Source organism: Lissotriton vulgaris, chromosome 5 (assembly GCF_964263255.1).
Source record: "Lissotriton vulgaris chromosome 5, aLisVul1.2, whole genome shotgun sequence".
Lineage (NCBI taxonomy): Eukaryota > Metazoa > Chordata > Amphibia > Caudata > Salamandridae > Lissotriton > Lissotriton vulgaris.
In genome coordinates, this window is record NC_141693.1 from 23,647,699 (window position 1) to 23,675,393 (window position 27,695).

The 27,695-nt window shown below is 50.1% G+C and overlaps 1 protein-coding gene across 2 annotated transcripts; it reads left to right on the forward strand.

Moving 5' to 3' along the window:
• Nucleotides 1–5,430: 5,430 nt before the first annotated feature.
• LOC147710029 (uncharacterized) lies at nt 5,431–27,695 on the forward strand. 2 transcript variants are annotated; one of them, XM_086919927.1, is made up of 5 exons: nt 5,431–5,565; nt 14,063–14,101; nt 16,050–16,262; nt 20,495–20,607; nt 26,536–27,695. In XM_086919927.1, the coding sequence occupies exons 1-5, from the start codon at nt 5,487–5,489 to the stop codon at nt 26,692–26,694; spliced, it is 603 nt and encodes a 200-aa protein (XP_086776053.1). In that variant the 5' UTR covers nt 5,431–5,486; the 3' UTR covers nt 26,695–27,695. The 2 variants fall into 2 exon arrangements, with proteins under 2 accessions (XP_086776053.1, XP_086776052.1); XM_086919926.1 differs by having other exon boundaries at nt 16,047–16,262; nt 26,536–27,694.

Here is a 27,695-nt window from a genome sequence, read left to right on the forward strand (position 1 = left end):
ATTAATTTGAAAATATTTGTGCATTTAATACATTCCATTTGGTCATATAACGTGATTAACAGAAGTTCATCAACATTCATAATACAGTTTATATGATAAGAAAAAATGCAGGTTAAGAAAATGAGAAAAAAGAGAGATACCCCTAACAATCTAGTGTGTTCTTACCATACATACATCCATTCTTACATACCAATCATACCTTTGCAATAGTATAACAACATACCTAACAACATAGATACAAGGACTAAACACAATAAGACAACATTAATGTTGTTGTAAATTTCACTAAAAGATTAATTACTTACAGATGTTTTCTTTATTTTCAGAAAAAATTCTTTGCAATGCCCCTGCTCTTTTAACTCCTGTACAGATTATGTGTATATGTTAGTCTATTATTGTGTTTTTCTGCCCTGAGGAAGGTGACATCATCACCGAAATGTACGTCGGCCGTATATCCATAATCTGGATATAGATTGGTCAATGACACACAGACCAAAGATCAATTGGCAGAACTGTTAAATCTAGGTTCTAACTGTAAACCATCAAGTACACCTTTGGGTTTTTGTCTTATTGTGTTTAGTTCTTGTATCTATGTTGTTAGGTATGTTTTTATACTATTGCAAAGGTATGATTGGTATGTAAGAATGGATGTATGTATGGTAAGAACACACTAGATTGTTAGGGGTATCTCTCTTTTCTTAACCTGCATTTTTTCTTATCATATAAACTGTATTATGAATGTTGATGAACTTCTGTTAATCACGTTATATGACCAAATGGAATGTATTAAATGCACAAATATTTTCAAATTAATTTCTATATAAAAAATAAATAAAAATATGTTTTGATAATACTTTAAGGTTCTGGTTTCGCTCTTTGGCATCCACCTACTGTGAACATTATTAGGATTCATTCCTTGTAAAAGAAATATAGGTCTCTAGAGGTACCCCTTTGTCTAGTTTACCTTTATCTCCCCCCTCTGGACCTTCAATTAACTGGGAGAACTCTTCCTCTTCGGAAGGCTGGGGTGGGTACCAGGGTGCAGAAGAAGGCTGGTGGCGGGTACTAGGGTGCAGAAGAAGGCTGGGGCAGGTACCAGGGTGCAGAAGAAGGCTGGTGGCGAGTACTAGGGTGCAGAAGAAAGCTGGTGGCGGGCACTAGGGTGCAGAAGGCTGGGGCAGGTACCAGGGTGCAGAAGAAGGCTGGGGGCAGGTACCAGGATGCAGAAGAAGGCTGGTGGTGGGTAGCAGGGTGCAGAAGAAGGCTGGTTGTGGGTACCAGGGTGCAGAAGAAGGCTGGTGGTGGGTAGCAGGGTGCAGAAGAAGGCTGGTTGTGGGTACCAGGGTGCAGAAGAAGGCTGGTTGTGGGTACCAGGGTGCAGAAGAAGGCTGGTGGTGGGTAGCAGGGTACAGAAGAAGGCTGGTGGCGGGTACCAGGGTGCAGGCTGGTGGTGAGCACCAGGGTGCAGAAGAAGGCTGGTGGTGGGTACCAGGGTGCAGAAAAAGGCAGGGGGCGGATACCAGGGTGCAGAAAAAGGCTGGGGGCGGGAACCAGAGTGCAGTAGAGGGCTGGGGCGGGTACAAGGGTGCAGAAGAAGGCTGGGGGCGGGTACTAGGATGCAAAAGAAGGCTGGGGCGGGTACTAGGGTGCAGAAGAAGGCTGGTGGCGGGTACCAGGGTGCAGAAGAAGGCTGGGGTGGGTACCAGGGTGCAGAAGAAGGCTGGTGGCGGGTACTAGGGTGCAGAAGAAGGCTGGAGGCAGGTACCATGGTGCAGAAGAAGGCTGTTGGCGGGTACTAGGATACAGAAGAAGGCTGGGGGCAGGTACCAGGATGCAGAAGAAGGCTGGTGGTGATTAGCAGGGTGCAGAAGAAGGCTGGTTGTGGGTACCAGGATGCAGAAGAAGGCTGGTGGCGGGTAGCAGGGTGCAGAAGAAGGCTGGTGGTGAGTACTAGGGTGTAGAAGAAGGCTGGGGTGGGTACCAGGGTGCAGAAGAAGGCTGGGGCGGGTACCAGGGTGCAGAAGAAGGCTGGTGGCGGGTACCAGGGTGCAGAAGAAGGCTGGAGCGGGTACCAGGGTGCAGAAGAAGGCTGCGGGTGGGTACTAGGGTGCCAGTGAAGGCTGGGGGCCGGTACCAGGTTGCAGAAGAAGGCTAGATGCATCACGTTGTAAATACCCCGCAGCATGTCGCTGGCCTTACGCTGCTGTTGTGTCACAGAAGAGACGCAACAGCGGCGCAAAAGTGGCATACGGGGCTTGTAAATCTGCCCCTGAGTATTTGCACTAAAGAGAATTATGCAGTTACGCCCACCCCTATAAGTTCAGAAGAAACCTGTTGTGAAGAATTGTTAGTTTATGAATTCACATGCATAATATTGAAGCTTTTTTATGTTTGAGAAGCTTTATTTGAGTCATAAGGAACAATACGTAAGGCCAGCACTGCCGTAAATAACACAGTAACAGAGACACGGGTCGGGCATCTGGGGTCTGGCAGACTGTGCACAAATCCAAACAGTGGAAAATGCTTTCCTGAGATATCTATTATCAGTCCCCCGTTCCACGTCCACCACAATCTGCCACAACGAACTGAATAGAGTCCATATCACCGACCTGATAAAAATAGCGCCAGTGATGTTGTGGTTCAAGATCTGGACATGTGATGATACAAGTTTCAACAGGGAAGTAATCCAAGACTGTTTGAATCATCTCACTTCTAGTAAGCAGCCATGGTTGGCCTATGTGAAAAAGCTTTTGTTTTCCATTAGCAAACCAGATCTCTACCTGAATCCCATATCATGCTTACAAATAGAAAAAAAAGCCCTAAAGTGGCATGTCTTGATCTACTGGAGGAACGGAGATGGTACTTAGATGGGCATAAGTCTACAATAGTTGCCCATCGCAATATCCTAGATGGCACAGGCCTTCATGCTTACCTAGCCCCAATCTATTCTTGCTATCATAGAATGCTCCTGACTCGAATGAGGACGGAGTCATTCTATAGGTTAATATCATTTCCTGCCCCGAACGATTGGTCTGCTAACTTGGCAAAATGTCCATGTGACGACCAGTCTAAGCAGTCAAACATACACTGCATTTTCTTCTGCAAATTTTATCAATGGGGGAGAAAAAGATACCTGTTACCACTGTTAAAAACATGGGGATTGAGAACCTGTAAAACTGCACTGGTCAGATTGTACATGATGCAAGATGAAATCACCATAGTGACAGCAATAAAATTTTTGACCTTCATTGTAAAGTGCAGAGGGACCATGGGTAATGATTAGGACTGTATGGATAAAACAAAAAAAATATATATTGTATTACTTTGTTCCTTATTACATCAAATAATACGCAATACAGGACACTGTATGAACTCCATAAGTCCTTAATGAATTTTAGAATTTTGTACGGATTTTAATGATTCTCGCTTGTTTTGTATTCATGACATGTATCTTGTAAGAAGTTTTTTAATGAGGAAAGTTATTTAGTCTGCTAATGTTTTTATTTTGTATCCGGTATGCTTTTATGGTTTTTTGTCAAACACCGAATAAAGCTAATTTTGAATTTGAATTTGAACAGAGACACGGTCAATCAAAAGGTGGCTGACAGAAGAATAAGAGAGAAAGCTGTTTAAACTTTGAGGAAGTTGGGATAAGGTATTGGGGAAGGGATGGAAGGTGGACAGAGGAAGAGGGGGGGAGGGAGAAACTTGTACAACAGGACATATACAGAATTGCATATTTACAAAGGCATGTGAATAATAACCTTTTTATAAATAAGTAATACATTATCAACAACAATACGAATAGAAGGACAGGGAAATGAAAGATTCGCGGAGGTTTGAAATTATCCAAAGTTAAATGAGACTTATTGGATAAAACCACTTTGTCTAAATAGGTAACACGAGGTAACCAGAAGAGATCTCGAGTAGACTGTTGGGTGAAAGAGGAGGCAAAGCAGTATCAAGTCGATGGGAGTGATAAAGTGTGTTCCAGCAATGTTGGATGGAAAGTGTTGTCAGATTTTTCCAATTAAGTGTGATGTGTTGGAAAGCTAAGGCCAGCATAAGGTCAAAAAGACCATGACTACGCGTAGGGAATATTGAAGCTTTTGATTCGTTATTCTGTGAGATTCATTTTGGAGTGTCCTGTGCTTATCTGATATAGTCAGATAAAAAGGTCTTTCCCAAAAGAATTTACAAGAGCATTGGCAGGAGACAGGAACTGCTAAAGCGTGAAGCGGCCCTGGGCTCAGATATGGTGTAAACTAAAGCTCCTGTTGACACGTCAGACTCGACCACACAAAGGGGACAGCAAAGGAATACATTAAAAACAAAAACACTGGCCAGAAGGGAACCTGCTTGAGTGTGGATGCGCTCCCTGTGAACAGGGTCTTGGCTAGGCCGGGTCTAAAGAGCGAGCTTGTAGTTGCTTTCTAAAGAGGAGGCCGTCTACACATCATGGAAGCAAGGAAGGCTGCTCCGGGAAGCAGGGGCCAGGAGAGAGGAAGCCCGCCCCAAGGGCCCGCTTATTGACAGAGGCGCGCGGAGGCGCTGATTGGATGGTTGAAGGGGTGGCTGAGCCTATGAATCTGTCTTTCTATTTGCCTGCGTGTTTTTGTATTTCTCATTTCAGTTGTTTGGATGTTTCCCTTCTACAGTTCCTCGTTCTGGGGTATTGATGCATCTGTGTGTGTGATTTGCTTATATTTGGTCTCTCTGATACATAGATGTCTCTGTGTACGTTTATGACGTTGTGTCAGTGTCTCTCACTTTATTGGAGTGTCAGTCTTTATCGTGTGTTTGTGTTTTTGTGTGTCTGAGGTGTGTATCTGTCTTTGAGTTTCCTATTAATATTGGTGTATTTTTATGTTAGGTTTGGATTAAAGTTTTAGCCCTGGTTAGAGTATGTTCTTGCTTGCTGGTTAATTTAACTCACCAGCTTTACTTACTTTTTAAACTATTCTCGGTGCTCTGTTTATTCTCTGTAACAAATCCGAGCAGCTGCTGTTTATTACTATGAAAATAAATTAAAAACAGGTATTAAAAAAAGGTTTGTAACGCAGTTGCGTTTTAACGCATGTCTTTGATTGACAGCTTCTGGCAGAGTGGATTTTTGAATAAACATCAGTTTTAAAAATGCTCCTGATAGGAACCCCCGGACACTCTTGAAAGAGCCGGGCCGAGGGGATTTGAACCCTGCCAGGCCGCGCCGAGGCTGAACGCTGCCAGGAATGCCGCGCCAGTTGCAGCAGAAATACTTGGCGCGCGCATCATCCTTAAGATTTCATTAATTGCGCGGATAATTTTGGCAATTAACGGCCTTGTGCCTTGAGTGAGTGTTTGCTGGGGCCCTGACGAGGCGCCGGGCCCCTCCCAGTGGCCCCGGTATAAAGGGCCACTTTGAGGAGTTGAGAGCACAGGTTTTGGAAGCTGCAGAATCCCAGACACATCTCGACTCGAGACCAGCGGAAGCGCCCAAGATCACAATGGAGCAAGGAAGCCAAGTGTGCCGGAGCCTGAGGGCAGCCGCCGTCCTGCTGCTGCTGCTGGGACTCCACTCTGCCGGTAGGTGGCGCCAGCGTAGGCCTCACACCGAGGGTGGCTCATGGCCTGGAGGTGGCACAGGACGAGGGACGGAGAGACAGCAGTGCTGTCTAAAGCACGGGGTGGGGTGGGAGACTGTAAGAGAGGGGGAAAGGAGGCTGGTCAAGATGGGACCTGTGGGAGAAAGGAGGCTAGTCAACATGTTACCTGTGGAGAGAGGAGGCTGGTCAAGATGGGACCTGTGGGAGAAAGGAGGCTGGTCAAGATGGAACCTGTGGGAGAAAGGAGGCTAGTCAACACGGGACCTGTGGGAGAAAGGAGGCTAGCCAATTTGTTACCTGTGGAGAAAGGAAGCTAGTCAACATGTTACCTCTGGAGAGGGGAGGCTAGTCAACATGGGACCTGTAGGGGACAGGAAGCTAGTCAACATGGGACCTGCGAAGAAAGGAGGCTAGCCAATGTGTTACCTGTGGAGAAAGGAGGCTGGTCAAGATGGGACCTGTGGAGAGAGGAGGCTAGTCAATGTGTTACCTGTGGAGAGAGGAGGCTAGTCAATGTGTTACCTGTGGAGAGAGGAGGCTAGTCAATGTGTCACCTGCAAAGAAAGGAGGCTAGTCAATGTGTTACCTGTGGAGAGAGGAGGCTAGTCAATGTATTACCTGTGGAGAGAGGAGGCTAGTCAATGTGTTACCTGCAAAGAAAGGAGGCTAGTCAATGTGTTACCTGTGGAGAGAGGAGGCTAGTCAATGTATTACCTGTGGAGAGAGGAGGCTAGTCAATGTGTTACCTGCAAAGAAAGGAGGCTAGTCAATGTGTTACCTGTGGAGAGAGGAGGCTAGTCAATGTATTACCTGTGGAGAGAGGAGGCTAGTCAATGTGTTACCTGCAAAGAAAGGAGGCTAGTCATTGTGTTACCTGTGGAGAGAGGAGGCTAGTCAACATGGGACCTGCAAAGAAAGGAGGCTAGTCAATGTGTTACCTGTGGAGAGAGGAGGCTAGTCAACATGGGACCTGCAAAGAAAGGAGGCTAGTCAATGTGTTACCTGTGGAGAGAGGAGGCTAGTCAACATGGGACCTGTAGGGGACAGGAAGCTAGTCAACACGGGACCTGCAAAGAAAGGAGGCTAGTCAACTTGTTACCTGTGGTGGAAAGGAGGCTGGTTAAGATGGGACCTGTGGAGAAAGGAGGCTGGTTAAGATGGGACCTGTGGAGAAAGGAGGCTGGTTAAGATGGGACCTGTGGAGAAAGGAGGCTAGTCAACACGGGACCTGTGGGAGAAAGGAAGCTAGTCAACATGTTAACTGTGGAGAGAGGAGGCTAGTTAACATGGGACCTGTAGGGGACAGGAAGCTAGTCAACATGAGACCTGCAAAGAAAGGAGGCTAGTCAATTTGTTACCTGTGATAGAAAGGAGGCTGGTCAAGATGGGACCTGTGGAGAAAGGAGGCTAGTCAAGATGTTACTTGTGGTATACAGGAGGTTAGACAACCTGTTACCTGGGGTTCAATGAAGGTTGGTCAACATGTTACCTGTGGGAGAAGTGGGGTTAGTAGACAGGGTAATACACACCACTGCTGGGTTTATAAATGCAGCAACAGGCAACCTTTAGTTTAACCCATTCCCTGTTTGGAGTGATTATGTATAGTTCTAAAGTCCACCTATGGAGCATTATGAGGAGACCTGGTGACCAAATATGTCCTAGTTCCAGAGGCCACACCTATAATTTAGTATTCACTTCTGGAGGCCACATCAAGAATAAGGTGGTTCTAAGCATGAGCGAATTTTGCGGATCTCGCGTTCGCGAATTTTGCGGATTTGCGGATTCGCAATCCGCAAAATCCGCGAATTCCCGCGAATTTGCGGATTTTTTTTTTTTTGTGTTCGCCCGTGTTTCTGCCAGTTCGCGAGGGTTTTTACAATTTCGCAATTTGCGAACTTACCTGTCGGGTCGCAAGTTTTGCGAACTTGTTGTTTCTACGTGTCCAGCCTGTTTGGGACACTCTTCTTCATCACTGCCACTCTCTGTCACCACTGCCACTCTCTGACTACTCATGCCACCCTCTGGCCCACCCATGCCACCCTCTGTTTCATCACCACACCCTCTGGTTGTCCAGTGTACATTATTTTCGGCAAAGCAAAGCACACCTTCCCTGCCTCAAGTGACCTGAATTAATTTGGGGCTGATTAATGTGTCACAGAATATTTTTTTAGCTGGCACCTGCTTCCTTAGTGCGCCCTGATTAGTGATCTTTTGCACTTGCTAAGTGCTTTCATTGTTGCAAAATTAGTTACAACACCTGCCCTGCCCCAACTGACAATAATGAATTAGGGGCTGATTAATGGATTTTAACTTCCAGCCTGGCTCCTGCTTGTCTCCCTTAGCTGTAATTCAGGACCTTTGTGGCATATGTGTAACTATTCTGAGGTTCAGAGCAGGGTCACATAATAGTTTCAACTGGCAACTGAACTCTGGAGGGGCCCCTCAGGAAGCACTACAGGAAATGGCTACTTATGATGTGCCTGAACTTTTGAACCTGGTAAGTAGTTACTTTCAGTTTTGCTAAGATCGTATTTCTGCAATTTTGCACTTATTCGCGGGGCGCGAACTCACGCGAACAGTGCGAGCAGTGCGAGCAAAATCCGCTGCTCGCGGATTTGCGGATTTTGCGGGAAATTCGCAAATCTCGCGGATTGCGGATTTCCCGAAAATCCGCAAAATCCGCGAGCGGAACGGATTTTCCGCCCATGCCTAGGTGGTTCATTAATACCTCTGTATATCATTAATAATAGATCTGTTCATAGGACGCCTGTCTTTCTTCGCCATAGTCATGCGCATAGCATGCATATTCACTCCGCATTACAACAGCACAAGATACCTCCGAGTTAACCCTCTCATCACTGTGCTCTCTATGACACCTTTGTCTCTCTTGTAAAAGTCCACATCTGAAGAGTTATTCTCAGTTCTGAAGTCCACATCTGCAGAGTTATTCTCAGTCCTGAAGTCCACATCTGCAGAGTTATTCTCAGTCCTGAAGTCCACATCTGCAGAGTTATTCTCAGTTCTGAAGGTCACATCTGCAGAGTTATTCTCAGTTCTGAAGGTCACATCTGCAGAGTTATTCTCAGTCCTGAAGTCCACATCTGCAGTTATTCTCAGTCCTGAAGTCCACATCTGCAGAGTTATGCTCAGTTCTGAAGGTCACATCTGCAGAGTTATTCTCAGTCCTGAAGTCCACATCTGCCGAGTTATTCTCAGTTCTGAAGTCCACATCTGCAGAGTTATTCCCAGTTCTGAAGTCCACATCTGCAGAGTTATTCCCAGTTCTGAAGTCCACATCTGCAGAGTTATTCCCAGTTCTGAAGTCCACATCTGCAGAGTTATTCCCTTTTCTGAAGGTCACATCTGCAGAGTTATTCTCAGTTCTGAAGTCCACATCTGCAGAGTTATTCTCAGTTCTGAAGGTCACATCTGCAGAGTTATTCCGAGTTCTGAAGTCCACATCTGCAGAGTTATTCTCAGTTCTGAAGGTCACATCTGCAGAGTTATTCTCAGTTCTGAAGTCCACATCTGCAGAGTTATTCCCAGTTCTGAAGGTCACATCTGCAGAGTTATTCTCAGTTCTGAAGGTCACATCTGCAGAGTTATTCTCAGTTCTGAAGTCCACATCTGCAGAGTTATTCTTAGTTCTGAAGGTCACATCTGCAGTTATTCCGAGTTCTGAAGTCCACATCTGCAGAGTTATTCTCAGTTCTGAAGTCCACATCTGCAGAGTTATTCTTAGTTCTGAAGGTCACATCTGCAGTTATTCCGAGTTCTGAAGTCCACATCTGTAGAGTTATTCTCAGTTCTGAAGGTCACATCTGCAGAGTTATTCTCAGTTCTGAAGTCCACATCTGCAGAGTTATTCCCTTTTCTGAAGTCCACATCTGCAGAGTTATTCCCCTTTCTGAAGGTCACATCTGCAGAGTTATTCCCTTTTCTGAAGTCCACATCTGCAGAGTTATTCTCAGTCCTGAAGTCCACATCTGCAGAGTTATTCCCTTTTCTGAAGGTCACATCTGCAGAGTTATTCTCAGTCCTGAAGTCCACATCTGCAGAGTTATTCTCAGTTCTGAAGGTCACATCTGCAGAGTTATTCCCAGTTCTGAAGTCCACATCTGCAGAGTTATTCTCAGTTCTGAAGGTCACATCTGCAGTTATTCTCAGTTCTGAAGTCCACATCTGCAGAGTTATTCTCCGTCCTGAAGTCCACATCTGCAGAGTTACTCTCAGTTCTGAAGGTCACATCTGCAGAGTTATTCTCAGTCCTGAAGTCCACATCAGTTCTATGGTATCAGGTTCTACAAGACGAGCACACATCTAGAGCATCCCAGTCCGGAACGCGGTGTTCAGGTGTAGGTCAAAAGGCCAGATCTGGAATACAGTACTGGTTCTCGAGAGGACACTTAGTGTCGTGCCCAGGTCTAGAGAAGGATAGAGGAAGGGTGCAGACAGAAACAGAGGCCAGGGGATGGATGGTATTCTAGAACTAGTATGAAAAGCTGCTGGGGTTTGAACTTGTCAGGTCAGGAAGAGGGGATGAGGTGCTAGAATCATCTCAAGATCTTCGGGGTGTTCATGCTGATGAGGAAGTGAGGGAATTGCAGAAGTCCTGAGGCTCTCAAACAGAGAGGGCTGATTTAGATCTCGGTGCACGGGTTACTCCTTCACAACGGTGACAGATATTCCGTCCGCTGGAATGTAAATCCCAACGGCCCTCCATGAACCATTCCTGAAAGGGACACGCGGCATTATTTCCTCTTGTGTAGTTATGTACAGCTTCAGAAAACTTACATGAAATTCAAATCTGTAATTAAGAGCTACATTTAGGTGTGAAATGCATACCCATCTCAATTGTGGATGCAAAGTCACATTTCGCACAAACAATTGAGCAAGCACCACAACAACTCCAAACAACAGCTGCTCGTGTTCTGTGTGTTTGCTTTACTCCCACATATCTGCGATAGGATCTTTACTTCACTTAACTAGAATTTACGCGATATGGTGTAATGGTGTAATTCCAGGAATTTTGCATGACTAGTGGAAGGAGAATACAGCAATGTGACAGAAAGTTCACCTGTGTCAAGTTATTAGTGACCTGACTGTTTGTGGGTCAACCCTAGGCCCACACGCCTACCTTACTTTTGAGTTCACCTGGACCTAGCATGGATTGTTGATCAATAGATGCTGAAGACCGGGGTTGGCACTCATTTCACAAGGCCTGGACTGGAGGTCAAAGGTCAGACACTAAAAGAAAACAATATTTAAAATACTTTAGGACAGATTCCAGAGTGAGATATCATTCAGAGGGCGTAGGCGTCTGATCCAAGCTATGTCCTCAGGTTGGTTCCACCCTTGATGCAACCAACCGTGGCGAAGCCTTACCTTCCTTAACCAGCCTTACCTTCCTTAACCAGCCTTACCTTCCTTAACCAGCCTTACCTTCCATCACCAGCCTTACCTTCCTTAATCAGCCTTACCTTCCTTAACCAGCCTTACCTTCCTTAACCAGCCTTACCTTCCTTAACCAGCCTTACCTTCCTTAACCAGCCTTACCTTCCTTAACCAGCCTTACCTTCCTTAATCAGCCTTACCTTCCTTAACCAGCCTTACCTTCCTTAACTAGCCGTACCTTCCATCACCAGCCTTACCTTCCTTAACCAGCCTTACCGTCCTTAACCAGACTTACCTTCCTTAACTAGCCTTACCTTCCTTAACCAGCCTTACCTTCCTTAACCAGCCTTACCTTCCTTAACTAGCCTTACCTTCCTTAACCAGCCTTACCTTCCTTAACCAGCCTTACCTTCCTTACCAAGCCTTACCTTCCATCACCAGCCTTACCTTCCTTAACCAGCCTTACCTTCCTTAACCAGCCTTACCTTCCTTAATCAGCCTTACCTTCCTTAACTAGCCTTACCTTCCATCACCAGCCTTACCTTCCTTAACTAGCCTTACCTTCCATCACCAGCCTTACCTTCCTTAACCAGCCTTACCTTCCTTAACCAGCCTTACCTTCCTTAACCAGCCTTACCTTCCTTAATCAGCCTTACCTTCCTTAACCAGCCTTACCTTCCTTAACCAGCCTTACCTTCCTTAACTAGCCTTACCTTCCATCACCAGCCTTACCTTCCTTAACCAGCCTTACCTTCCTTAACCGGACTTACCTTCCTTAACTAGCCTTACCTTCCTTAACCAGCCTTACCTTCCTTAACCAGCCTTACCTTCCTTAACTAGCGTTACCTTCCTTAACCAGCCTTACCTTCCTTAACCAGCCTTACCTTCCTTAACCAGCCTTATCTTCCTTAACTAGCCTTACCTTCCATCACCAGCCTTACCTTCCTTAACCAAGCCTTACCTTCCTTAACCAGCCTTACCTTCCTTATCTAGCCTTACCTTCCATCACCAGCCTTACCTTCCTTAATCAGCCTTACCTTCCTTAACTAGCCTTACCTTCCTTAATCAGCCTTACCTTCCTTAATCAACCTTACCTTCCTTAATCAGCCTTACCTTCCTTAACTAGTCTTACCTTCTTTAATCAGCCTTACCTTCCTTAATCAGCTTTACCTTCCTTAACCAGCCTTACCTTCCTTAACTAGCCTTACCTTCAATCACCAGCCTTACCTTCCATCACCAGCCTTACCTTCCATCACCAGCCTTACCTTCCTTAATCAGCCATACCTTCCTTAACCAGCTCACCCTCCATCATCAGCCTTACCTTCCTTAACTAGCCTTACCTTCCTTAATCAGCCTTACCTTCCTTAACTAGCCTTACCTTCCATCACCAGCCTTACCTTCCTTAATCAGCCTTACCTTCCTTAACCAGCCTTACCTTCCTTAACTAGCCATACCTTCCATCACCAGCCTTACCTTCCTTAACTAGCCTTACCTTCCTTAACTAGCCTTACCTTCCTTAACTAGCCTTACCTTCCATCACCAGCCTTACCTTGCTTAACTAGCCTTACCTTCCATCACCAGCCTTACCTTCCTTAACCAGCCTTACCTTCCTTAACCAGCCTTACCTTCCTTAACTAGCCTTACCTTCCATCACCAGCCTTACCTTCCATCACCAGCCTTACCTTCCTTAACCAGCCTTACCTTCCTTAACCAGCCTTACCTTCCTTAATCAGCCTTACCTTCCTTAACTAGCCTTACCTTCCTTCACCAGCTCACCCTCCATCATCAACCTTACCTTGCTTCTCTAGCCTTACCTTCCTTAACCTAGAGATGTTTCTATGAAATTAATGTGTAACGTAGTTCCGTAAACTTACCTTATTTAAGATAAATTGTCAAAACTGTACTTTTTCCAATGTTAACAACACTTTTCTCAGCAGTCCATGGGAATGAATGTATTCGCACATTTCCATGACACCCTCGAAGAAACCTCAAATAGGAGTATATGGGCGGCCTCCGGCACATGTCCCCGGCAATAAGGTATACTAGGGTCAACATCTCATCCCTGGGTCTAATGTTCACAGAACCGCTGTCCCGGCCGCGGGTGTCTGGGAGCACAGCGCCTGGAGTCCAAGTGCTAGCTTCTAAGCTCTGTGGCGGCTCCAGGACCTCTGGGGAAGGTCCACTCTCAGCTTAAGGATCACTGCTGGTCTCAAGGGGTGGAGAAGCGTCTACTCAACTATTTAAATGTGATGTGAGAGGGATAAGTGGCTGGACCCCAGAGGACTGGCCACTCCCCGGGTGCAAGAGGGGGGACCAGTAGAGATTTGGAGCTGACAGTTCATTTAGGGGCATATGTAGGTAGCCGTTTGCGATTCGCAAACGCTGAAATTCGACGAATTTCGGCCTTGGCAAATCGCAAACGGCGTTTTGATATGTAGGTGCCACTTAGCAAAATAAGGAATCGCAAAAATTGCGATTCGTTATTTTGCTTATAGCATTTAAGGAATCACATTTTTGCGATTCCTTAAATGTATATATAAGACAGGTCAAATATTAAAGACAGCCAGCCAGGGATTCATGGGGAGGTGCTCATGATGTATAGGCCACCCATCAACCGTTGGTCCATGTACACTTGATAAGTTTCCAAGAACCAGACCCTACAGGGTAAGCATTAGGAGAACTGACACCTTAAAGGTAAATGCAATGGTTCAATTGGTGCATTGTGTATTATTGGGGGTCACTTTATTAAATGCGCCTCGTCTGAGAAATATTGTTTTTAATGTCACAATATATGGTGTGAAAATGTTGACTCTCGCTTTGTTTATTTAGTGTGTTCTTGTGTTTTTATTGTCATGTATGTCTTGTTGATAAGTGGCATCGTGACTCTGATTGTTACAATCATTAAAAATTGTAAACACTGAAAATGAAGGCTCTCGACACTGATTGGCCAAGGCTGGATAGGTGGCATTCACCAGCTGGGAAGAATGTTTACATCACACCTTGGATTGATGCACATGTACATTGAACACGTACTGAGCCCTCTGTGCACAAGCTTCATGGTGCTGTTTGTCTTCTCTCCACAGCTGCGCAAAACACGACTACCGTGGCCCCCACGACTACAGGTAAGTCAACTGCCGTCTCATGTGCCAATGCTCCATTCATGCTCGTGGCTTCACCTAGGGTTGCGTGGGCGTTGCATGGGCGTTGCATGGGCGTTGCGTGGGTGTTGCATGGGCGTTGCGTGGGCGTTGCATGGGCGTTGCGTGGGTGTTGCGTGGGTGTTGCATGGGTGTTGCATGGGCGTTGCATGGGCGTTGCATGGGCGTTGCATGGGCGTTGCGTGGGCGTTGCATGGGCGTTGCGTGGGTGTTGCATGGGCGTTGCATGGGCGTTGCATGGGCGTTGCGTGGGCGTTGCATGGGCGTTGCATGGGCGTTGCATGGGTGTTGCGTGGGTGTTGCATGGGCGTTGCATGGGCGTTGCGTGGGCGTTGCATGGGTGTTGCATGGGCTTTGCTTGGGCGTTGCGTTGGCGTTGCATGGGCGTTGCGTGGGCGTTGCGTGGGCGTTGCATTGGCGTTCCCGTGCAACCCTCATGGTTTTGTACATATTCCCACGTTTATCAAAAGTTGAAGACTTGGGAATGCGCCGAAAAGATACGCCTTCCCAGGGAAGGTGTAATGGGAAGAAATATCTTCATTTCTTCTTGCTACTTCCTCTGCATGCAGCACACATAGAAAGAAGAACATGTCCTCAGGATTGCTTTTGTGCAGGAAGGTGCCTCTTTGTGCACAAAAACCATCCTTCCTGCAACAGAGGCCCCCTTGCACCATGGGGCGAGGGGGCCTGCGCTGGTGGTAGGGGGGCAAAGTGGCACCAGCGCAGGGGCAAAGGCAGGACGCCTTCCTGCCCTTTCCCAGTCATGCGGTGCAGGAAGGTGGCTTGCTGGCCTGCATGACTTTATTGTAAATATGCCCATAATCTCTAGATTCCAAAGGCAGGCGGCCCGAAGCCGCAGCACCTCTGGGCACCTCTTGAAAGCCCTGGGGCAGTGTGAAGGTGGCGGAGTTTGTCTAGGCGCTGTAGGATTGAAGCCGAGCGCAAGATTAGAAATCTTACCTTTAAATGTGCTCCAGGGAAATGTCATATTTCGTACACATAGAATGAGGAAAAACGAGGAGAAATAAACATATTTCTCCTCGTTACGCCTCTCCTGGGAAGGTGAATATCTTTGCGCAAAAGGGGAGAAGAGGGCTGGCAGGAAGTGTGCTGGGGGATTAGTCAATAATAAAAAAACAAGACTTACTTGGTGCATCCAGCCGCCTCACACTCCTCTGCTCCTGGTGCCAGCAGTCCCTGGGACAGTATCGGACTCCCTATCCAATCCCCACGCTGCTCTCAAGCATGAGAGCAGCGTGGGGATTGGCCTGAGTGGACTAGATCAACGCTCGCTCAGGCACAGGGAGTTTGCACTGTTTTTCCAACCTGACTGTACATTACAGCTGGGTTGGAGAAACCTAAGTGCGCATGTGTCAGTTTGGAAGGCCTGAAACGGCCGGCCAACTGACATGTGCGCTTAAAAGTGCACATTTGCCACTCCCATGGCCCGGCCTCACCTCTTCCTGCACACACTGGCTCAGTGCCAGCAGCTAAAAAGATAAAGCAATTCAAAAATCACTTTATTTTTCAGCTGCTGGCTCTTAGCCAGTGGGGCGATGCTCCACCGCCATTGCGCAGGAGCCGCCACTGCATTATTACTGCATTCCTCTACATCAGAAGGCTTTGCAGTTTGCAGCATCACTGCCCCTCTTAACTCTTTTTGTGTATGTGAAATAGTTTAAAGGCTGAAAGAGATTTTGAGAAGCTCCATCAGGGGCAACAAAAAGGTGCAGGAAACTGAGAGAATGTGTTTAAGGGCTTGGGGACCACTGCACCATGGTTCTACTGACTCCTTGAAGATGGCCTGCCAGAGAGGCCCTCGCAGCACCCACAATCTCACTGTCAGTTCAGGGGTGTGCAGGATGTAGTAGCAAATCTAATTTCTGAAACCACCTCCTGTTCTCCTCAGCAGCCGCAACAACCACCACACCAGCAGCAACCACTACCACACCAGCAGCAACCACCACCACACCAGCGGCAACCACCACCACACCAGCGGCAACCACAACCACACCTGCCGCAACCACCACCACACCTGCCGCAACCACCACCGCAGCAGCTGAAACAACCACCACAGGAACCGGAAGCACCACCACAGGAACCGGAAGCACTACCACCAGTGCAGGTAAGCTTTATTGAATTATACAACCCTTTAGGTTTTTCTTATTACCCCTGAGGATGCATTGGGGCACTTTATACTCAAGAACCTAAGAATGCAGAAACCTCTCTGGCCACTATCCCATCTGCAGGTTGTACACTCGCCCCAGCAGGGGGAAATGGCCTGTATTGCCCTACCAAGGAATCACTGACAACCTGACCATGGGTGGTGTATCAACGTGACAGCCTAGCCGGAAGTTCTGCTGCCACCAACACTCCCTCTTCCATCCCACAACCACATGTTGGCCCGATTCACAAAGGAAAACCTACTCTTTTGTGTAAGTTTAAACTTATCGGTATTCACAAAGGTAAACTTAGATCAAAAGTCTAACTTTACGAATAGTAACTCAACTTTGTCAGTATGAAAAAGTAGTAACATTAGTCTTTTGTTCTAAGCTTACCTTTGTGAATACCGAAAAGTAGTAGACAGTGGTCTGCCTTACCTAGGGTCCCTGCACACTAGGACAGAGGTCTGCTGAACCTAGGGTCCCTGCACACTAGGACAGAGGTCTGCCTTACCTAGGGTCCCTGCACACTAGGACAGAGGTCTGCCTTACCTAGGGTCCCTGCACACTAGGACAGAGGTCTGCTGTACCTAGGGTCCCTGCAGACTAGTACAGAGGTCTGCCTTACCTAGGGTCCCTGCACACTAGGACAGAGGTCTGTCTTACCTAGGGTCCCTGCACACTAGGACAGAGGTCTGCTGTACCTAGGGTCCCTGCACACTAGGACAGAGGTCTGCTGTACCTAGGGTCCCTGCACACTAGTACAGAGGTCTGCTGTACCTAGGGTCCCTGCAGACTAGTACAGAGGTCTGCTGTACCTAGGGTCCCTGCACACTAGTACAGAGGTCTGCCGTACCTAGGGTCCCTGCACACTAGTACAGAGGTCTGCCTTACCTAGGGTCCCTGCACACTAGGACAGAGGTCTGCTGTACCTAGGGTCCGTGCACACTAGGACAGAGGTCTGCCTTACCTAGGGTCCCTGCACACTAGGACAGAGCTCTGCCGTACCTAGGGTCCCTGCACACTAGGACAGAGGTCTGCCTTACCTAGGGTCCCTGCACACTAGGACAGAGGTCTGCTGTACCTAGGGTCCCTGCACACTAGGACAGAGGTCTGCCTTACCTAGGGTCCCTGCACACTAGGACAGAGGTCTGCTGTACCTAGGGTCCCTGCACACTAGGACAGAGGTCTGCCTTACCTAGGGTCCCTGCACACTAGGACAGAGGTCTGCTGTACCTAGGGTCCCTGCACACTAGGACAGAGGTCTGCTGTACCTAGGGTCCGTGCACACTAGGACAGAGGTCTGCTGTACCTAGGGTCCCTGCACACTAGGACAGAGGTCTGCTGTACCTAGGGTCCGTGCACACTAGGACAGAGGTCTGCCTTACCTAGGGTCCCTGCACACTAGGACAGAGGTCTGCCGTACCTAGGGTCCCTGCACACTAGGACAGAGGTCTGCCTTACCTAGGGTCCCTGCACACTAGGACAGAGGTCTGCCTTACCTAGGGTCCCTGCACACTAGTACAGAGGTCTGCTGTACCTAGGGTCCCTGCACACTAGTACAGAGGTCTGCCGTACCTAGGGTCCCTGCACACTAGTACAGAGGTCTGCTGTACCTAGGGTCCCTGCACACTAGGACAGAGGTCTGCCGTACCTAGGGTCCCTGCACACTAGGACAGAGGTCTGCTGTACCTAGGGTCCCTGCACACTAGGACAGAGGTCTGCTGTACCTAGGGTCCCTGCACACTTGGACAGAGGTCTGCTGTACCTAGGGTCCCTGCACACTAGGACAGAGGTCTGCTGTACCTAGGGTCCCTGCACACTAGGACAGAGGTCTGCTGTACCTAGGGTCCCTGCACACTAGGACAGAGGTCTGCTGTACCTAGGGTCCCTGCACACTAGGACAGAGGTCTGCTGTACCTAGGGTCCCTGCACACTAGGACAGAGGTCTGCCTTACCTAGGGTCCCTGCACACTAGGACAGAGGTCTGCTGTACCTAGGGTCCCTGCACACTAGGACAGAGGTCTGCTGTACCTAGGGTCCCTGCACACTAGGACAGAGGTCTGCTGTACCTAGGGTCCCTGCACACTAGGACAGAGGTCTGCTGTACCTAGGGTCCCTGCACACTAGGACAGAGGTCTGCTGTACCTAGGGTCCCTGCACACTAGGACAGAGGTCTGCCGTACCTAGGGTCCCTGCACACTAGGACAGAGGTCTGCTGAACCTAGGGTACCTGCACACTAGGACAGAAGTCTGCCTTACCTAGGGTCCCTGCACACTAGTACAGAGGTCTGCCTTACCTAGGGTCCCTGCACACTAGGACAGAGGTCTGCCTTACCTAGGGTCCCTGCACACTAGTACAGAGGTCTGCTGTACCTAGGGTCCCTGCACACTAGTACAGAGGTCTGCTGTACCTAGGGTCCCTGCACACTAGGACAGAGGTCTGATGTACCTAGGGTCCCTGCACACTAGGACAGAAGTCTGCCTTACCTAGGGTCCCTGCACACTAGTACAGAGGTCTGCTGTACCTAGGGTCCCTGCACACTAGGACAGAGGTCTGCTGTACCTAGGGTCCCTGCACACTAGGACAGAGGTCTGCTGTACCTAGGGTCCCTGCACACTAGGACAGAGGTCTGCCTTACCTAGGGTCCCTGCACACTAGGACAGAGGTCTGCTGTACCTAGGGTCCCTGCACACTAGGACAGAGGTCTGATGTACCTAGGGTCCCTGCAGACTAGGACAGAGGTCTGCTGTACCTAGGGTCCCTGCAGACTAGGACAGAGGTCTGCTGTACCTAGGGTCCCTGCACACTAGGACAGAGGTCTGCCTTACCTAGGGTCCCTGCACACTAGTACAGAGGTCTGCTGTACCTAGGGTCCCTGCACACTAGTACAGAGGTCTGCTGTACCTAGGGTCCCTGCAGACTAGGACAGAGGTCTGCTGTACCTAGGGTCCCTGCACACTAAGACAGAGGTCTGCTGTACCTAGGGTCCCTGCACACTAGGACAGAGGTCTGCTGTACCTAGGGTCCCTGCACACTAGGACAGAGGTCTGCTGTACCTAGGGTCCCTGCCACTAGGACAGAGGTCTGCCTTACCTAGGGTCCCTGCACACTAGGACAGAGGTCTGCTGTACCTAGGGTCCCTGCACACTAGGACAGAGGTCTAGGACAGAGGTCTGCTGTACCTAGGGTCCCTGCACACTAGGACAGAGGTCTGCTGTACCTAGGGTCCCTGCACACTAGGACAGAGGTCTGCTGTACCTAGGGTCCCTGCACACTAGGACAGAGGTCTGCCTTACCTAGGGTCCCTGCACACTAGGACAGAGGTCTGCTGTACCTAGGGTCCCTGCACACTAGGACAGAGGTCTGCTGTACCTAGGGTCCCTGCACACTAGGACAGAGGTCTGCTGTACCTAGGGTCCCTGCACACTAGGACAGAGGTCTGCCTTACCTAGGGTCCCTGCACACTAGGACAGAGGTCTGCTGTACCTAGGGTCCCTGCACACTAGTACAGAGGTCTGCTGTACCTAGGGTCCCTGCACACTAAGACAGAGGTCTGCTGTACCTAGGGTCCCTGCACACCAGGACAGAGGTCTGCCTTACCTAGGGTCCCTGCACACTAGGACAGAGGTCTGCCGTACCTAGGGTCCCTGCACACTAGGACAGAGGTCTGCTGTACCTAGGGTCCATGCACACTAGGACAGAGGTCTGCTGTACCTAGGGTCCCTGCACACTAGGACAGAGGTCTGATGTACCTAGGGTCCCTGCACACTAGGACAGAGGTCTGCTGTACCTAGTGTCCCTGCACACTAGGACAGAGGTCTGCTGTACCTAGGGTCCCTGCACACTAGGACAGAGGTCTGCTGTACCTAGGGTCCCTGCACACTAGGACAGAGGTCTGCTGTACCTAGGGTCCCTGCACACTAGGACAGAGGTCTGCTGTACCTAGGGTCCCTGCACACTAGGACAGAGGTCTGCCTTACCTAGGGTCCCTGCACACTAGGACAGAGGTCTGCTGTACCTAGGGTCCCTGCACACTAGGACAGAGGTCTGCTGTACCTAGGGTCCCTGCACACTAGGACAGAGGTCTGCTGTACCTAGGGTCCCGGCACACTAGGACAGATGTCTGCTGTACCTAGGGTCCCTGCACACCAGGCTTGCCCCCCAGATGACGCGCTGTCCTTTCCTTCACAGAGACCACCACGACCGGGAGCGCGGAGGTGAAGGGCCTCGAACCCTGGAAGATCGCCCTGATTGCGGTGTTCTCCACCCTTGGGGCGCTGCTGCTCCTAACCCTGCTCCTCTTGGTAAGTTACCTGGGGCACCTAGCAGGGGCCTCCGGGTGTCTCTTTTGGGTCAGGGGGGCTTTGTCAGACACCTCGCATTAATCAGCTGAACGCCAAGGGCGTGGGGTTGCGGTGGCATAACCAAACTTAAGCCCCGTCCCACCCTCCCTTGCAAAGAACATGGCGAGGCCCCCATCCGGACTGAGGGTCTCTCAGGCCAGGGTACCGTGCTGGGGGGGTCCCCTGGAGCTCGGGCCCCCTGCACTGCGGGGTCTGCGCTCGGGGATCTTTGGTACCCCAATGCTGGGATGTCTCTTCTAGCGAGAGGTCTGCTCATGTCAACCTGGGGGTCTGAGTAGAAGGAGGCGGCACAGGCAGGAGGCACCCTGCTGACATGTCTCTATAGTAGGAGCAGGGGGGGGGGGGGTGGTCCCTTCAGGGTGATGTCACTGCCTCCAGACATGGGTTGGTGGCATTTGAGTGTCTCTTTGCGGGGATATCACTTTCTCAAGTCCTCGGCTGCGGGTGGCAGAGGGAATGTCACAGGTGATAGATCATTAGAGCCTCTGTTGTAAGTGCTTCTCTCCACAGCCAAACGAGTCTCTGTTGTAAGTGCATCTCTCACAGCCTTGCTGGTCTCTGTTGTAAGTGCATCTCTCACAGCCTTGCTGGCCTCTGTTGTAAGTGCATCTCTCACAGCCTTGCTGGTCTCTGCTGTAAGTGCATCTGTCACAGCCCCACTAGTCTCTGTTGTAAGTGCATCTCTCACAGCCTTGCTGGTCTCTGTTGTAAGTGCATCTCTCACAGCCTTGCTGGTCTCTGCTGTAAGTGCATCTCTCACAGCCTTGCTGGTCTCTGCTGTAAGTGCATCTCTCACAGCCTTGCTGGTCCCTGTTGTAAGTGCATCTCTCACAGCCTTGCTGGTCTCTGTTGTAAGTGCATCTCTCACAGCCTTGCTGGTCTCTGTTGTAAGTGCATCTCTCACAGCCTTGCTGGTCTCTGTTGTAAGTGCATCTCTCACAGACTTGCTGGTCTCTGTTGTAAGTGCATCTCTCACAGCCTTGCTAGTTCCTGTTGTAAGTGCATCTCTCACAGCCTTGCTGGTCCCTGTTGTAAGTGCATCTCTCACAGCCTTGCTGGTCTCTGTTGTAAGTGCATCTCTCACAGCCTTGCTGGTCTCTGTTGTAAGTACATCTCTCACAGCCTTGCTGGTCTCTGTTGTAAGTGCATCTCTCACAGCCTTGCTGGTCTCTGTTGTAAGTGCATCTCTCACAGCCTTGCTGGTCTCTGTTGTAAGTGCATCTCTCACAGCCTTGCTAGTCTCTGTTGTAAGTGCATCTCTCACAGCCTTGCTAGTCTCTGTTGTAAGTGCATCTCTCACAGCCTTGCTGGTCTCTGTTGTAAGTGCATCTCTCACAGCCTTGCTGGTCTCTGTTGTAAGTGCATCTCTCACAGCCTTGCTGGTCTCTGTTGTAAGTGCATCTCTCACAGCCTTGCTGGTCTCTGTTGTAAATGCATCTCTCACAGCCTTGCTAGTCTCTGTTGTAAGTGCATCTCTCACAGCCTTGCTAGTCTCTGTTGTAAGTGCATCTCTCACAGCCTTGCTGGTCTCTGTTGTAAGTGCATCTCTCCACAGCCTTGCTGGTCTCTGTTGTAAGTGCATCTCTCACATCCTTGCTGGTCTCTGTTGTAAGTGCATCTCTCACAGCCTTGCTAGTCTCTGCTGTAAGTGCATCTCTCACAGCCTTGCTAGTCTCTGTTGTAAGTGCATCTCTCACAGCCTTGCTGGTCTCTGTTGTAAGTGCTTCTCTCCACAACCCCACTAGTCTCTGTTGTAAGTGCATCTCTCGCAGCCTTGCTGGTCTCTGTTGTAAGTGCATCTCCCACAGCCTTGCTAGTCTCTGTTGTAAGTGCATCCCTCACAGCCTTGCTAGTCTCTGTTCGAAGTGCATCTCTCACAGCCTTGCTGGTCTCTGTTGTATGTGCATCTCTCCACAGCCTTGCTGGTCTCTGTTGTAAGTACATCTCTCCACAGCCTTGCTGGTCTCTGTTGTAAGTGCATCTCTCCACAGCCTTGCTAGTCTCTGTTGTAAGTGCACCTCTCCACAGCCTTGCTGGTCTCTGTTGTAAGTGCATCTCTCACAGCCTTGCTGGCCTCTGTTGTAAGTGCATCTCTCACAGCCTTGCTAGTCTCTGTTGTAAGTGCATCTCTCACAGCCTTGCTGGCCTCTGTTGTAAGTGCTTCTCTCCACAGCCTTGCTGGTCTCTGTTGTAAGTGCATCTCTCACAGCCTTGCTGGTCTCTGTTGTAAGTGCATCTCTCACAGCCTTGCTGGTCTCTGTTGTAAGTGCATCTCTCACAGCCTTGCTGGTCTCTGTTGTAAGTGCATCTCTCCACAGCCTTGCTGGTCTCTGTTGTAAGTGCATCTCTCCACAGCCTTGCTGGTCTCTGTTGTAAGTGCATCTCTCCACAGCCCCACTAGTCTCTGTTGTAAGTGCATCTCTCACAGCCTTGCTAGTCTCTATTGTAAGTGCATCTCTCACAGCCTTGCTAGTCTCTGTTGTAAGTGCATCTCTCACAGCCTTGCTGGCCTCTGTTGTAAGTGCTTCTCTCCACAGCCTTGCTGGTCTCTGTTGTAAGTGCATCTCTCACAGCCTTGCTGGTCTCTGTTGTAAGTGCATCTCTCACAGCCTTGCTAGTCCCTGTTGTAGGTGCATCTCTCACAGCCCTGGTACAATGAAACCTTCCCTCCTGATATGGAGATTTATAGCCGCAGCTGCTGAGATATTTCGTCAAATAAGAACCTCTTGGTCGGTCCACCGGATGAAGTGCTTGTTCTGTTGGCATCTCTGGTTGAGGACTGATGCCAGTGAGTGTGCCAACGAGGAAGTGTTTCCTCTGATGGCAGTGCTAGTATCCCAGGCCCCTGGCTGTGGCCAGGTGCCAGTGTGTTTGCCAGTGTGTTTCCTCTGATGGCACTGTTAGTATCCCAGGCCCCTGGCTGCTCCCTGATGTCAGTGTGTGTGTGCCAGTGTGTTTCCTCTGATGGCAGTGTTAGTATCCTAGGCCCCTGGCTGCTCCCTGATGCCAGAGTGTGTGTGCCAGTGTGTTTCCTCTGATAGCAGTGCTAGTATCCCAGGCTCCTGGCTGCTCCCTGATGCCAGAGTGTGTGCCAGTGTGTTTCCTCTGATGGCAGTGTTAGTATCCCAGGCCCCTGGCTGCTCCCTGATGCCAGTGTGTGTGCCAGTGTGTTTCCTCTGATGGCAGTGTTAGTATCCCAGGCCCCTGGCTGAGGACTGATGCCAGAGTGTGTGCCAGTGTGTTTCCTCTGATGGCAGTGTTAGTATCCTGGGCCCCTGGCTGCTCCCTGATGCCAGAGTGTGTGCCAGTGTGTTTCCTCTGATAGCAGTGCTAGTATCCCAGGCCCCTGGCTGAGGACTGATGCCAGAGTGTGTGCCAGTGTGTTTCCTCTGATAGCAGTGTTAGTATCTTAGGCCCCTGGCTGAGGACTGATGCCAGAGTGTGTGCCAGTGTGTTTCCTCTGATAGCAGTGTTAGTATCCTAGGCCCCTGGCTGTGGCCAGGTGCCAGTGTGTGTGTGCCAGTGTGTTTCCTCTGATAGCAGTGTTAGTATCCCAGGCCCCTGGCTGAGGACTGATGCCAGGGTATGTGCCAGTGTGTTTCCTCTGATAGCAGTGTTAGTATCCCAGGCCCCTGGCTGCTCCCTGATGCCAGTGTGTGTGCCAGTGTATTTCCTCTGATGGCAGTGTTAGTATCCCAGGCCCCTGGCTGTGGCCAGGTGCCAGTGTGTGTGTGCCAGTGTGTTTCCTCTGATAGCAGTGTTAGTATCCCAGGCCCCTGGCTGCTCCCTGATGCCAGTGTGTGTGCCAGTGTGTTTCCTCTGATAGCAGTGTTAGTATCCCAGGCCCCTGGCTGCTCCCTGATGCCAGTGTGTGTGCCAGTGTGTTTCCTCTGATAGCAGTGCTAGTATCCCAGGCCCCTGGCTGCTCCCTGATGCCAGAGTGTGTGCCAGTGTGTTTCCTCTGATAGCAGTGCTGGTATCCTAGGCCCCTGGCTGTGGCCAGGTGCCAGGGTGTGTGCCAGTGTGTTTCCTCTGATAGCAGTGCTGGTATCCTAGGCCCCTGGCTGTGGCCAGGTGCCAGGGTGTGTGTGCCAATAAGGAAGTGTTTGCTCTGATAGCAGTGTTAGTATCCCAGGCCCCTGGCTGCTCCCTGATGCCAGTGTGTGTGCCAGTGTGTTTCCTCTGATAGCAGTGTTAGTATTCCAGGCCCCTGGCTGCTCCCTGATGCCAGTGTGTGTGTCAGTGTGTTTCCTCTGATAGCAGTGTTAGTATCACAGGCCCCTGGCTGCTCCCTGGTGCCAGTGTGTGTGCCAGTGTGTTTCCTCTGATAGCAGTGTTAGTATCACAGGCCCCTGGCTGCTCCCTGATGCCAGTGTGTGTGCCAGTGTGTTTCCTCTGATGGCAGTGTTAGTATCCCAGGCCCCTGGCTGCTCCCTGATGCCAGAGTGTGTGCCAGTGTGTTTCCTCTGATAGCAGTGTTAGTATCCAGGCCCCTGGCTGCTCCCTGATGCCAGTGTGTGTGCCAGTGTGTTTCCTCTGATAGCAGTGTTAGTATCACAGGCCCCTGGCTGAGGACTGAGGCCAGAGTGTGTGCCAGTGTGTTTCCTCTGATGGCAGTGTTAGTATTCCAGGCCCCTGGCTGCTCCCTGATGCCAGTGTGTGTGCCAGTGTGTTTCCTCTGATGGCAGTGTTAGTATTCCAGGCCCCTGGCTGCTCCCTGATGCCAGAGTGTGTGTGCCAGTGTGTTTCCTCTGATGGCAGTGCTAGTATCCCAGGTCCCTGGCTGAGGACTGATGCCAGAGTGTGTGCCAGTGTGTTTCCTCTGATAGCAGTGCTAGTATCCCAGGCCCCTGGCTGAGGGCTGATGCCAGAGTGTGTGCCAGTGTGTTTCCTCTGATAGCAGTGCTAGTATCCCAGGCCCCTGGCTTAGGACTGATGCCAGAGTGTGTGCCAGTGTGTTTCCTCTGATGGCAGTGTTAGTATCCTAGGCCCCTGGCTGTGTCCAGGTGCCAGTGTATGTGTGCCAGTGTGTTTCCTCTGATAGCAGTGCTAGTATCCCAGGCCCCTGGCCAAGGACTGATGCCAGATTGTGTGTGCCAATGTGGAAGTTGTTTATTCTGGTAGTACTATCAGTTCCTCTGGCCTTAGGTGCAAGTTGGCTCCCAGCAGGAAGCTCCTGGCGCATGCCGCTGGCCAGTTGTGACCTCGTTCGTGTGTTTCTGCAGCTACTCCCCTGGCCTCTGGGTGAGGGTTGGCAAACCCTCTGCAGTGCCAGGTGCTTCTGGGTAGCGGTGATGTCTTCTCGGTCCTTGTTTTGAAGGGTCTTCTAGGGTGGTGGGGGCGCTTCTCAGTGGTCGTAGGGTGCCTCTGGGATCAGGGTTGGCACACCATGGGCAGCGCCAAGACGTTGCCCCCGGGCCCTGTGACTGTATCTCTCAGGAAGGCGCCGCTGCCCCTCCAGGGTGCACTGTTTCTTCAATGTCCAGGGGTACATTTGGGGTGAGGTTGGCACATAGGGCAGGGGTTACATCTCTCTTCTGTTAGTGTCTCTCAGTTAGTTGTACCTTCCTTTCTGAGGGAACTATTGCTTCCCTGGCCAAAGAGTACCTCTGGGCTAAGAGATGGCACACAGTGGGCAGTGCCAGGTTGGTGCCTCATAGAAACTGCTTCAGCGTCTCACGGACCAGTGCAGGAGCTAGGTGGAGGGACTAGGTGTGTGTGTGTGTGTGGGGGGGGGCGGGGGGGGTGGCAATACTTCAAGTGTCCTGCATCGTCCCTCTGGGTTGAAGGTTGGCAGCCGCATGCAGTGGGCAGTGCCAGCTTTGCCCCGCCGGATCCTGACACTTCTTTGTTTTCTCTTTTTTGTAGGTCTTCTCTGGGAAGTGCGGCGGTGGAAGCGGCTGCTGTCGTGGCCACAGTCAGAGCTCCGCCGCCTGCCCCGGGCTTGGCATGGACAACGTCACTTCTACGCACTGCACTGGGCAGGACTTCCATGGTTTTGGGGGGCGCCAGGGCCCCCATTATTGATGGGTGCCATGAACAGACGTGGCCCCAGCTCCACCGCCAGCTCCTTGAAAGAAGCTCTGGAGCTGTCATCCGTCCGTCCTTCCATCCCCCGCCAGAGGGCGCAGCCCAGGACCTGCCGCGGTGCGCATGCGCGGTGCTGGGACCTCCCTCACTGCTACACTGCAGACTCTGACTTCACTTTCTCTGAGTCCAGCATTTCTTGTCTTTAGAGTATTTGCAAACTAATGTGAATATAGCCTCGATTCCTAGTGTGTGCTGCAGCCGCAGACCCGCGCAATCCCCCAGGATTACACTCAAGCTCGACCGTTTATCAAAAGCATAGGATCACCCCAAACGGAGACGGCTGGCCCGGCCTCCGAAATATAAATCAGATAGGATATCACCGCATCAATATTGGGGCAGAGGGGATATCCATCGCCATTGTGAGGGAGTAACCCGTCTGCTAAGATCTAACTCCGGCTCTACTGCCCATTGGACGACATTTGGTTACTTTTTGCTAGTTCGGAAGCGCCGAGAGATGGCTAGTGAATTCTCCCATCTTGTGTGAGTGCATACTCGGGGAAGAGCGACGGCTTCACTCACTGCCCAAGGAAACTTGCATACTACACAAACACACACTCAGGAAATCATGAGGATTATTCTTTCAAATCTGTCCTATTTACGAGGGGGGCTCTGCTGTCAGCAGCTGTCCCTCAATTTCAACTATTTATGTTTAGCACATGTTGTTCTTCAGTTCTTTTCCTTAATTTAATAGCACTATTTATTAAACGCAGAGGATATATTTATTTTTATGTGTACAATGCAGAGTTTGTGCCTCCGCACTGGAACTTATCTGGATCCAGTACGCCCCCTGTGGCGTTTTGTAGATTTGCAGTGCCCCTTGAGCCGCATTAAAGGATGACCAGCAGTAGGGTGTGTTTTATAGGATCCGCAGTGCCTCCTGGGGAATGGTATAGGATTTAGGGAGTCTCCTGGGGCATGTGATAGGATTCACAACACCT

Bases quoted from the DNA above. Each gene is read 5' to 3' on its own strand.
- LOC147710029 (XM_086919926.1), top strand. From the start codon at position 5,487: ATGGAGCAAGGAAGCCAAGTGTGCCGGAGCCTGAGGGCAGCCGCCGTC. The intron at 5,566-14,062 runs GTAGGTGGCGCC...TTCTCTCCACAG, and splicing joins GCTGGGACTCCACTCTGCCG to CTGCGCAAAACACGACTACC. The intron at 16,263-20,494 runs GTAAGCTTTATT...TTTCCTTCACAG, and splicing joins AAGCACTACCACCAGTGCAG to AGACCACCACGACCGGGAGC.